Below are 12,453 nucleotides of genomic sequence, written 5' to 3'. Positions count from 1 at the left end.
GCTCATGTCTTTGGCATACCTTAAACAATCAAATGCAAAGCAGTTCTAGAGGTACACAGCCTAGTTCAAGTTTCCAAGAATTTCCAAGGATAAAGCATCCTCAAACATTAACTCACCTTCCAACATTATAAAACACATGAAGGAAACAAACTAGTGGGTAAGTATCAACAGAAATAAGAGACACCAAAATTGGATCCCTAGGAGCTTCAAACAGAATAATCATATAGACTATAAAATAATTACTTCAATTATTAAATGCTTTATTTCACTAAAATCAGTATTTAAAATACTGAGAAAAAATAAATGTCAACTTAGAATTTTGTATGTGATTGAACAATTATCCAAGAGTGAGGGCAAAATAAAGGCAACTTTCTTTATTTTTTATTCCTTTTTTTTTTTTTTTTTTAATCTTGAGGGCGAGAAGGGTAGAGAGGGAGATGGAGAGAATCCTAAGCTGGGTCCATACCCGTCATGGAGCCTGACACTGGGCTTGATCCCACAACCCTGAGATTACAACCTCAGCTAAAATCAGTAGTCAAGAATCAGATGCTTTACTAACTGAGCCACCCATTTTTTCAACAAAGAAAACCAAAGGCATTTTTTCAAACAAAGAAAACCCATTTATCCACAAACACTTCTTACTAAAGGACTTCACAGAGGTGTACTTTGGGATGAAGGAAGCTAGACCCAGAAGGACTGAAATGCCAAAAATTTGGCAAAAATATGTATAAATCTAAACAATCACTGACTGTATAAAACAACAATAACAATGACAAATTTGGAAGTAAAAAAGACAGACAATCAGTGTTGCTAGATGGGGGCAGGGGCGGTTCAGAGATAGATCAGTCTAGGCCCTTATCATGTTCAGGAGGAAGGCAGAAATATTTACAGAATCGGACTTTGCTATAGTACACTGGAAGCTACAAGAAGTGGAACATGGTTGAATCACTATATTGTACATTTGAAACTAATATAACACCAGATGTTAATTATATTGGAATTAAAAATTAAAACAAAACAAAAAGATTTGTACACTTAAAAAAGTGGAACAGGGGGGCGCCTGGGTGGCTCAGTGGGTTAAGCCACTGCCTTCGGCTCAGGTCATGATCTCAGGGTCCTGGGATCGAGTCCCGCATCGGGCTCTCTGCTCAGCGGGGAGCCTGCTTCCTCCTCCCTCTCTCTCTCTGCCTGCCTCTCCATCTACTTGTGATTTCTCTCTGTCAAATAAATAAATAAAATCTTAAAAACAAAAACAAAAACAAAAAAAAAACCCTGGACATGAATTAGTCATCATTCACAGAAAATGAGGCATATTTCCTACTTTACTACATGGGTCATCTGTGAATAACCATAATAATGATAATGCAAATAAATGAGTGACCAATCAAAAATGACTACATATAGGGGTGCTGGGGTGGCTCAGTGGGTTAGCTCAGCTCAGGCCCTGTGTTGGGCCCAAACAAACAAATGAACAAAAACAGACTTTATATGCACTAGGAAGAGGAGAGATGAGGAGGGAAATGTGTGTGTGTATGTGTGAGTGCGCGCGCTCAGGTAAGTGGGGAGAGAACAAAAAATATTTTCCATGCTAGGAAATCAATAGATATAATTTAAGTTGAAAACAACAAAAACAGGGGCGCCTGGGTGGCGCAGTGGGTTAAGCCGCTGCCTTCGGCTCAGGTCATGATCCCAGGATCCTGGGATCGAGCCCCGCATCGGGCTCTCTGCTCAGCAGGGAGCCTGCTTCCTCCTCTCTCTCTGCCTGCCTCTCTGCCTGCTTGTGATCTCTCTCTGTCAAATAAATAAATAAAATCTTAAAAAAAAAAAAAAAAAAGAAAACAACAAAAACAGTAGGAGTATGCTATTTAGAAATAAGTAGGTAAACACTAGAAGAAATAGCTAAAACAGCTGTAAACAATGGCACCCTAGGGAGTGGCAATCAGGAGGAACAACTCCCACTGCTGGGTGTGTGTGGGTGTGTGGGTGTGTGTGTGTATGAGAGAGAGAAAGGGAGGGATGGAGACCTGGCCTTTTAAAATGATGTAACCATAAAATTGTGATAAAAAAGTTTTTAGGGGCGCCTGGGTGGCTCAGTGGGTTAAAGCCTCTGCCTTCGGCTCAGGTCATGATCCCAGGGTCCTGGGATCGAGCCCCGCAGGGAGCCTGCTTCCTCCCCTCTCTCTCTCTGCCTGCCTCTCTGCCTACTTGTGATTTCTCTCTCTGTCAAATAAATAAAATCTTTAAAAAAAATTAAAAAGTTTTAAAAACCCTCTAAAATTCACACATAGTCATATTACAGTGAATTTTAAGAACAAATATAAAGAGAATCATCTGAAATGTTCTCATGAAAAAAGCAGGTCACTTACAAAGGAACAAGAATCAGACCAACATCAATTATCAAAGGCTCTACTTTCTGCAGGAAGAAAATACTGTAATTTTTCACTGTGTTGAAGGAAAAGAACTTTGACTTAAGAATTTTAACACAACGGTGAAGTCAAGATATTCTCAGGCATAAAAGCCTCAGAAAGTTCATCCCATAAAGCCCTCTTTTGAAAACACTCTTGGAGAAAAGTTCTTCAGCAAAGGAAGAGTGGATAACTTAGTAAAATACATTAATGTTCAAAGGCAACAACCAAGGCCTGTATCTGTAATTATCCAGAACTAAAACTAGAAGATATTGAAAGAAGTGGGAGGGGGAGTATTGAGGGAAGTAAGCATGTGCTGAAATACGCTATCTATTTCGGTGTTTAAGTTTATGGTAAAAATAACCATGAATGTGGGCTTAATAAAAGACTCTATCCTGACTCCCCATCTGCTAATCTTGTTCGTATTATCAGACTGAAAGCTCTTATTTGACCTTTAACATGAATTCCTAAATGATTTAATGACATCCCACCATACACACACACTCAAAACCACTAAGTAATTAGAAAACCCCAACAGCGCTAACATTTCTCGACCTTTCCATCCCAAGAGACTCTGGTGCAGGAGTAGCAACTTCGACCTCGCATCCCTAGTTGTGACCTGTTACCTACCTAGGTCCGGAGCCCGGAGCCTACTCTCAGCCATAGAACTCTGCAGCTCAGAGAATTTGCCGTCGCCTAAGAAAGGACAAAACAGCAGCAGAACCACCTTCATTAGCCTTCGACCTTCTATCATCACCCCCCCCCCCCGCCCCGCCTTCCAATTCCCGCACAATCTCTGGAGCGGCTCCCGGGTACAGCAAGCCTCAAATCCATCCCAATCCACATCTCATCTCACCTCCCGCAACCCCTTCAAGGCTCTGGTCCCTCAGTCCCATCGGCCCCTCTAGGACTGCGCTCTCAACTCCCACGGCCTCTTGGCCACCCTTGGTACGTTTCAATTCCTCCCTCCGGGTTCTTGTCCCCTCAGTCCCTCCTCCCCCTCGAGTCCTCTGCCTCCTCAACTCCTGGGAGCTCTTTCCGTCCCTCCACCCTCCTCAGCTTCTGCACCTATCCGCTCCCCAATGCCTGTGCACCTTCCCCATTCCTTATCCTCTCTACAATCTCACGACCCCTTCCGCCTACCTTCTTACCCCATCTTCCCCTTCCCGGCATCCGTACCCTTTCCTGGCTCCCTCAAATTCTTGGCTCCTTCTCGGCCTCCGTACTCCTTCCTCAAGGCCTCCGCGTTATATTCGCGGGCTCCATGAGCGATTTCAGACGTCCGAGGGCCGATGGCAACTCCACGGGTACATTATCAGTCTCTAGGCGCCCTCGGTCGCGGCTTCGGTTTAAATTTCCTGTCGGCCCCGCCCCCTAAAATAGCGTAATAGCTGTGAGGGGCTGCCCTACGGTGGCCCTGCGAGGTCAATATTAACTCGGCAAATGCTCCCTTTCCCCCTTCCTTTTCAGTTCCGCTTTCTCCACAGTCTCTTCATTTCTTGATTTGCCATTGGGTGGAGGAGATACCCTGCGCCTTAAAAGACGGGAAGCTGGGGACTAGTGGTAGCCAGTCTTAGTGATTCTTCACACTAAGCTGGTTGGAAATTCTTGGGAGTTAGATAATAAAGCCTAGCACTTACAGAACATTGACAATTTACAAAAGAACAACCCATGAACACTTCATTTCATCTTCACATCTTTGTTTCACTCCCTTTTCTCCACTTACCTACCTCCAAAAGAAATTCTCAAAAGAGGTGTCTCCATTCTTCACTTCTTATTCCCAACTCACGTAATTAGACTTTGATCCTCACCTATCCACTAAAACTATACTTGTCCAGGTCAGCTATCACATCCATTTTCCCAAATCCTATGGTCACTTTGCTATACTCATCCTATCTGACTTCTAGAACACTGAAACCGACTATTCTCTCCTTCTTGAGCCAATTTCTTCATTTTGCTTTTTTTTTTTTAAGATTTTATTTATTTATTTGACAGACAGAGATCACAAGTAGGCAGAGAGGCAGGCAGAGAGAGAGAGAGGAGGAAGCAGGCTCCCTGCTGAGCAGAGAGCCTGATGCGGGACTTGATCCCAGGACCCTGAGATCATGACCTGAGCCGAAGGCAGCGGCTTAACCCACTGAGCCACCCAGGCGCCCCTTCATTTTGCTTCTATTTCTACCAGTTTTCATCTTCCCTCAATGATTCTTCAATCTCCTTTGCTGAATCCAAAGGCATTGTCCCACCTATAAATGTTGCAGCATACCAAGGCTTTAGACCTTAGCCCTCTTCTCTTCCATATTAACACTTTCTCCCTAGAAGATCTCATTCAACTCCATGGCTTTACAATTGGCTCTATGCTAATGCCTGCAGTATTTCTATCTCTACCTCTGACCTCTCCCTTGATCTCCAGACTTATATATATCCAACTGGCTACTGAACATTTCTACTTGGATGTCCAATGGACAACCTCAGGCTTAATATGTTTGAAACAGAACATTTGCTTCACCCACACACCCCTCAAAAAACCCACCTATTCTCCATCTCAGTACATGTCATACAATCCACTCAGTTGCTCAAGACAAAAACCTAGACATTATTTCAGTATTTGCCCTTATCCCCACCCCTACTCCAAAAACAAATTCTGCCAACTCCCAAGTACATCTTAAATCAGACCACTGCTATCATCTTAGTTCAAGCCACCAGACCTTCTTGCCCAAAGCACTGGCACTGTGTTAATTTCTTTTTTTTTTTTAAAGATTTTATTTATTTATTTGACAGAGAGAAATCACAAGTAGATGGAGAGGCAGGCAGAGAGAGAGGGAAGCAGGCTCCCCACTGAGCAGAGAGCCTGATACGGGACTCAATCCCAGGACCCTGGGACCATGACCTGAGCTGAAGGCAGCGGCTTAACCCACTGAGCCACCCAGGTGCCCCAGCACTGTGTTAATTTCTAACACTTGTTATTTTTTTATTTTAAGATTTTATTTATTTATTTGACAGAGAGAGAGAGAGCGAGCACAAGTGGGGGGAGTGGAAGAGGGAGAAGCACGCCTCCCGCAGAGCAGAGACCATGATGTGGGGCTTGATCCCAGGACCTTGGGATCATGACCTGAGCCTGAAGGCAGACACTTAACGACTGAGCCTCACAGACACCCCTCTTTTTTTTTTTTTAAATGTGGGTCTTGAACTCATGACCCTGAGATCAAGAGCTGCATGCGCTACTACTGACTGAGACAGCCAGGTGGCCCAACACTACTTTTACTCTTGAGTACCTTCCTACATCTCCTCAAAGTAATCCATTCTCCATGCACAACTGGAATGATATTCATTCAATACCACGCCACATATGCAAATGATCACATATACTTTGTATCCCCTCCAGCAGGATCCCTCCCTATACTAGCATATACATACCAGCCCTGATGAACTAAAGCTTGACCATGTGACTTGCTTTAGCTGATGTAAAAAGAAAAAAAATTCACATCACTTCCAAGCACAAGTTTTAAGAGACAGGATAATTTACCAAGTTCTTTCCCCCCATTACAATGACTAGCAATATCCTACCTAGAGGAAGACCTGACAGCTTGGGTTCCTCAGTCAAGATGACATAGAACTGGGGCGCCTGGGTAGCTCAGTGGGTCAAAGCCTCTGTCTTCAGCTCAGGTCATGATCCCAGGTTCTGATTCCAGCTCCTGGGATCGAGCCCAGAATCGGGCTCTCTGCTCAACAGGGAACCTGCTTCCCCCACCCGCCTCTGCCTGTCTTTCTCCCTACTTGTGATCTCTGTCTGTCAAATAAATAAATAAATAAAATCTTAAAGAAAAAAAAAGATGACATAGAACAGAACCATGGGCACCCCCAAATGGATTTGTAGCATAAGTAAGAAATAAACTTGTTATTTTAAGCTACTGAGATTTGGGTATCATTTTTTTTTTTAAAAGATTTTATTTATTTATTTTACAGAGATTACAAGTAGGCAGAGAGGCAGGCAGAGAGAGAAGGGGGAAAGCAGGCTCCCCGCTGAGCAGAGAGCCCGACGTGGGGCTCAATCCCAGGACCCTGGGATCATGATCTGAGCCGAAAGCAGGGGCTTTAACCCACTGAGCTACCCGGGCACCCCTGGGTATCATTTTTTACATCATAATCTAGTTTAAGGTTCCCAAAGTATAGCTCACCCCTTTCAAAAGGCTCTAGGAAGTCAAAACTATTTTTATAATAACACAAAAGACATTATTTTCCATTATTTGTTCTCATTCTCTCATGAATAGTTTAGTGGAGTATGCAGAAGCAAAAATAAGAATCCAACACTCTTTTGTCAAACCAGTTATTAAAAAGATTTGGAGGGGTGTCTGTGTGGCTCAGGCGTTAAGCGTCTGCCTTCTGCTCAGGTCATGATCCCAGGGGCCCGGAATGGAGACCCACAGGGGGCTCCCTGCTCAGCCAGGGGCCTGCTTCTCCTTCTCCCACTCCCCCTGTTGATGTTCCCTTTCTCACTATGTCTCTCTCTGTCAAATAAATAAAATCTTGAGGGGAAAAAAAAAAAGATTTGGAGAAATGTAAAACAATGTCATTCTTTTGATTGTTTTTGTCTTGGAAAATACCTACATTTTTAAAAGTTTTATTTATTCATTTGAGAGAGAGCATGTGAGTGGGGGGGGAGCTGAGGGAGAGAGGAGCAGACTCCCTGCTGAGCCGGGAGCCAGACTCAGGGCTCGATCCCACTACCCTGAGACCATGACCTGAACTGAAACCAAGAGTCAGATGCTTAACTGACTGAGCCACCCAGGCACCCCAGAAAATGTATTTTCATTAAAAATTCATTATTTAGGGCGCCTGGGTGGCTCAGTGGGTTAAGCCGCTGCCTTCGGCTCAGGTCATGATCTCAGAGTCCTGGGATCGAGTCCCGCATCGGGCTCTCTGCTCAGCAGGGAGCCTGCTTCCTCCTCTCTCTCTCTCTGCCTGTCTCTCTGCCTACTTGTGATCTCTCTCTGTCAAATAAATAAATAAAATCTTTAAAAAAAAAAAAAAAAAAAAAAAAAAATTCATTATTTATAAGTCAATCGGAGAAAGACAACTATCGTATGATCTCCCTGATAATGAGGAAGTGGAGATGCAACATGAGGGGTTAAGGGGGTAGGAGAATAAATGAAACAAGATGGGATTGGGAGGGAGACAAACCATAAGTGACTCTTAATCTCACAAAACAAACTGAGGGTTGCTTGCGGGGGGGCTTGGGAGAGGGGGGTGGGGTTATGGACAGTGGGGAGGGTATGTGCTATGGTGAGTGCTGTGAAGTGTGTAAACCTGGCGATTCACAGACCTGTACCCCTGGGGATAAAAATATATGTTTATAAAAAAAAATAATATAGTCTATAAAAATTCATTATTTACATTAATAGATAGTGGGCTTATTTTTAAACAAACAAGATACAGTTTTTTAAAGATTCTATTTATTTATTTATTTATGTGACAGAGAGAGGGAATACAGCAGGGGGTGGTGAGAGAGGGAGAAACAGGCTTCCCGCTGAGCAGGGAGCCTGATGCGGGGCTTGATCGCAGGACCCCGAGATCATGACCTGAGCCGAAGGCAGAGGCTTAACAACTGAGTCACCCAGGTGCCCCAACAATATTCATTTGAGAGTACAAGTGGTTGCGCTCGTGCATCCGTGCAAGTGGTTAGGGGCAGGAAGAGGGATAAACCTTCAAGCAGACTCCCAGGGAGAATGGAGCCATATTTGGGGCTTGATCTCAGGACCCTGAGATCATGGCCTGAACTGAAACCAGCACTTGGATGCCCAACTGACAGAGCTACCCAGGTGCCCCTATGAACAATATTTTTTTTTTAAAGATTTTATTTATTTATCAGAAAGAGAGAGGGAGAGAGCGAGCACAGGCAGACAGAACGGCAGGCAGAGGCAGAGGCAGAGGGAGAAGCAGGCTCCCTGCTGAGCAAGGAGCCCGATGTGGGACTCGATCCCAGGACGCTGGGATCATGACCTGAGCTGAAGGCAGCTGCTTAACCAACTGAGCCACCCAGGAGTCCCCCTATGAACAATATTTTTAAGCTTTAATTTCTAATATGGTAAATATCACATATTTTCTTTTCTAAATATATATACAAACATAAAAGATACATTTACTTTTATAAATTTAAATTAAAAAATACCCGCATTTGTGGTGTCTGTCTCAATTGGATGGGGGTCCCCAAATGTGGGGCCACTCAATCCGATGGAAGCCAGTGGCGCAGGCAATGAAAGGATTCACTGGAGGCAGAACAAAGGAGATAGAAATTTACCAAAATACACCGCAAGGGAGCAGCAGGCAGGGCCACAAAGGAGAGATGGCCGGCCCCAAGGCAATGGGTGGGGGCTGTTTTTCAAGAAGGACAGTGAGGAGGTATGGGAACATATGGAATATTCCCTTTTTTTGGTACCTGTGCCTGGTTGTAAGTAGCCCGTAGGTTGGTTAGGGCCTATGGATAGTTTGAGATGGGTCACCTGATGGGCGTGTCTGTATCTAGCCGGAGGGCTGGGGTCTCTGTGGGCCTTTCTACCTTACTCAGGTTTCCACTGTTCAAACCTGTTGCCTAAAAGCAGCCGCTAAAACTAACGTTGTGGTAGCCAGTCTCCCAAGATGGCCTGCAGGGACGTATGTCTCCTGGCAATCGCGACCACATCAAATAGGGCTAGGAACCAACAGAATATTCAGGAAAGAGCAATGCGCCATGCCACTTCTGAGTCTGGGTTGTAAAACATTTCAGCATATGCGTTGCTGTTTCTTGGACCACCTGCTGTGGGGGAAGGGAGCAATCATGACATGAGGAGGTTCGAGTATGCCTATGGAGAGGCTCTCATGGAGACCGAGAGAAATGAAGTCTTCCTGCTAAGAGTCAGCAACAACGTAACCGCTAAAGTGACTGAGCCATCTTGCAAGGAGATAGTTCAGACCTAGCCGAGCTTTCTGAAGACTGCAACCTCACAAGCGATCCCAAGACAGGAAAGCCCAAGCAAGCCGCTCCCAAATTCCAGGCCCATAGAAATCCAGTGAAAATCGGTGGCTGGTAGTTAAATCATTACATTTTGGGGCAAGACAGCGACAGATAACTGACAGACACATCAATTATTAAAAAAAAAGCTGTTTGGGCTCCTCCATTATGGATCAAATTCCCCTCCCTTTCAAAACCATCCAGTGGCTTTCCTTGTTAGCTCCTCTGACCATACTTCCCTGTAACTTGAATGAGCCCAACATGGGCGTTTATACCAACAGCTCCATTTCCCAACTCTTCTCTCTTCTTTTAGGCATCAGATCAAATCTCATCTATTTTCAGATAGGACTTTGGAGACCACCCATCCTAACACCAGCTCGCCCATTTCTTATTTTCTTCACAGCACTTAACCACCATCAGAAACTTTCTTATTTGTGTACTGGTCTATATTTGTCTATGTTTCCCCAGCTAGAATGCAAGCCCATAAGAAGGACCTTTTCTTTTCACTTACTTCTATATCCCCAAAGTAAAGAACCCAATGGGTGCTTACTAAATATTTATTAAATGACCAGATCCCTGAATCTCTCAGATCTTCATTTTTTTCATTTGTAAAATGAAGATAATATTATCTACCAGAAAGTGAGGTTTTAAATATTCAACATGTGTTAAGCACAGTCAGTGACTAGAAAAATGTACCTTTTACTACTGGGCAGAAAATGTTTTGAGATAGTAATTCAAAATTTTCTTTCTTACCATTTTTCTCCATTCCTGAGGGGAAGTGCTTAAACTTAAAAAAAAAAAAAATCAGCTCCTATCATAGAACAAGGACTGATTTCTCAATATCTAAAAACAAAACAAAACAAAAAATCCTGTACAAATAGATACAGAAAAGAACAACCCAGTTGAAAATGGGTAAGAGAATATTCATGGAAAAAGAAATACAAAGAGCATTCAAATAGACTCAACCTCACTTAAAATAAGAGAAATGCAAATTAAATCTACTCGGAAATGCCGCTTTTCATTTAACAGACTGGCAAAGATCAACTTCGCTAGATAGTGCCAAATCACCTTACATCGGGGTTGTAACAGCCTCCTATGTAAGGCAATTTGGCACTATCTAGCAAAATTACAAATGTATGTATCTTTCCACCCAGCAATCTCATTTCTAGGAGTGACTCTACAGAAGTGACTCTACAGATACGCTCACACATATGTGCTAGGATTTATGCAACATCTACTGCAGCACTGCAGTATCTACCAGCTGTATGGTGTTTATAGAGAAATACTTAAAAAATAATGACACAGGGGCATCTGGGTGCCTCAGTTGGTTGGGTGACGGCCTTTGGCTCAGGTCATGATCCCAGAGTCCCAGAATCGAGTCCGGCATTGGGCTCCCTGCTCCATGGGGAGTCTGCTTCTTTATGATATTCAGAATGTTTTTTGGGGGAAAGATTTTATTTATTTGTGAGAGAGAGAGTGAGCAAGAGAGAGAGAGAGAGAGAACACAATCAGGGAGGAGCAGAGGGAGAGGAAGAAGCAGACTCCCTGCTGAGCAGGGAGCCTGCCCTGGGGCTCAATCCTGGGACTCCAGGATCATAATGGGAGCTGAAGGCAGATGCTTAACCAACTGAGCCACCCAGGTGCCCCTCAAAGTGCTCTAAAAATTGTAATTAATTTCATCCTCATAAAACCCCTGTGAGGTGGGTAGTTAGTTACACCCATTTTGCACATGGGGACACTGAGGTTATAACTTACTTGCAGTCACACAGCCAGAAAGTGTTAGTGCTGGTATGGGAACCCAGGCAGTCTGACTTCAGACACCATGCTCTTAACACTGCTCTGTGGGTAACACAGTCAAAGAAAACCAATACAGCAATATTAAAATCTGACAAAATTGATTTTTTTGGAAGATTTTATTTATTTGACAGAGAGAGACACAGTGAGAGAGAGGCACAAGCAGGGGGAGTGGGAAAGGGAGAAGCAGGCTTCCCATCAAGCAGAGTGCCTGATGTGGGGTTTGATCCCAGGACTCTGGAATCATGACCTGAGCCGAAGGCAGACACCTAATGACTGAGCCACCCAGGCACCCTTGAAAAAATTGATTTTAAGAGGTAAAGAATTGTTAGGGATATAGGTGTCACTGCTTGATGATAATTCACCAGGAACTAAGTAACCTAGTATTGTATGAACCTAACAACATAACCTTCAAATATTTAAGGCAGAAAAAAAATATTTAAGGCAGAAATACAAGGGAAGGGGCACCTGGCTGGCTATGTTTGTAGAGCATGTGTATTCATTTAAGGTCATATATTTCCCTCTATTTACTTTAGCTGAATTTTATTTTATTTTATTTTTTTTAAGATTTTATTTATTTATCAGAGAGAGAGAGGGAGAGAGAGCGAGCACAGGCAGATAGAATGGCAGGCAGAAGCAGAGGGAGAGGCAGGCTCCCTGCCGAGCAAGGAGCCCGATGTGGGACTTGATCCCAGGAAGCCAGGATCATGACCTGAGCCGAAGGCAGCTGCCCAACCAACTGAGCCACCCAGGCGTCCCTGAATTTTATTTTTTTTAATTTTTATTTTTTTAAAGATTGTATTTATTTATGTGACAGAGATCACAAGTAGGCAGAGAGACAGGCAGAGAGAGAGGAAGGGAAGCAAGCTCCATGCTGAGCAGAGAGCCCCGCTGAGCTGAGATGTGGGGCTTGATCCCAGGACCCTGGGATCATGACCGAGCTGAAGGCAGAGGCTTTAACCCACTGAGACACCCAGGCACCCAACTTTAGCTGAATTTTATAGCATACAAACATGAGTGGGGGAAAAACAGAGAGAGAGGGACAAGTAGACTCCTAACTGAGCACAGGGCCCAGCGTGGAGCTTGATTTTACAACCCTGAGATCATGATCTGAACCAAAACCCAGAGTTGGATGCTTAACCAACTGAGCCACCCAGGCACCCCTCTTCAACTTTTTTTTTTTTTTTGTAAATTGCTTTATTGCTAAAAAATGCTAACCATCATTATTCACTTTTTAATCTCCCCTTTTATAGTTATCTTTTTATATGT

General features: G+C 43.7%; 1 protein-coding gene across 7 annotated transcripts in view; it reads right to left on the bottom strand.

The window, feature by feature from the left end:
- The window catches only part of DBF4B (DBF4 zinc finger B), a 50,301-nt gene that overhangs the window by 32,133 nt on the left and 5,715 nt on the right, over positions 1-12,453 (bottom strand). For 3 of the 7 annotated variants that reach the window (XM_032321130.1, XM_032321132.1, XM_032321133.1), the window contains 2 exons: positions 3,585-3,779; positions 3,036-3,101 (listed from right to left, as the gene is read on the bottom strand). In XM_032321130.1, coding sequence (XP_032177021.1) covers positions 3,036-3,069 — 34 coding nt within the window. In that variant the 5' untranslated portion in view covers positions 3,070-3,101; positions 3,585-3,779. Of the gene's footprint in view, positions 1-3,035; positions 3,102-3,556; positions 3,780-11,145; positions 11,230-12,453 lie in introns of those variants that run through there. The other 4 variants (XM_032321131.1, XM_032321134.1, XM_032321135.1 and 1 more) reach the window with 3 other exon arrangements.

The sequence above is a fragment of the Mustela erminea genome, chromosome 18, assembly GCF_009829155.1.
Source record: "Mustela erminea isolate mMusErm1 chromosome 18, mMusErm1.Pri, whole genome shotgun sequence".
In the NCBI taxonomy this organism is placed as follows: Eukaryota; Metazoa; Chordata; class Mammalia; order Carnivora; family Mustelidae; genus Mustela; species Mustela erminea.
The sequence above is the reverse complement of the archived record's forward strand: the minus strand, read 5'-3'. Positions and strand labels throughout refer to the sequence as shown.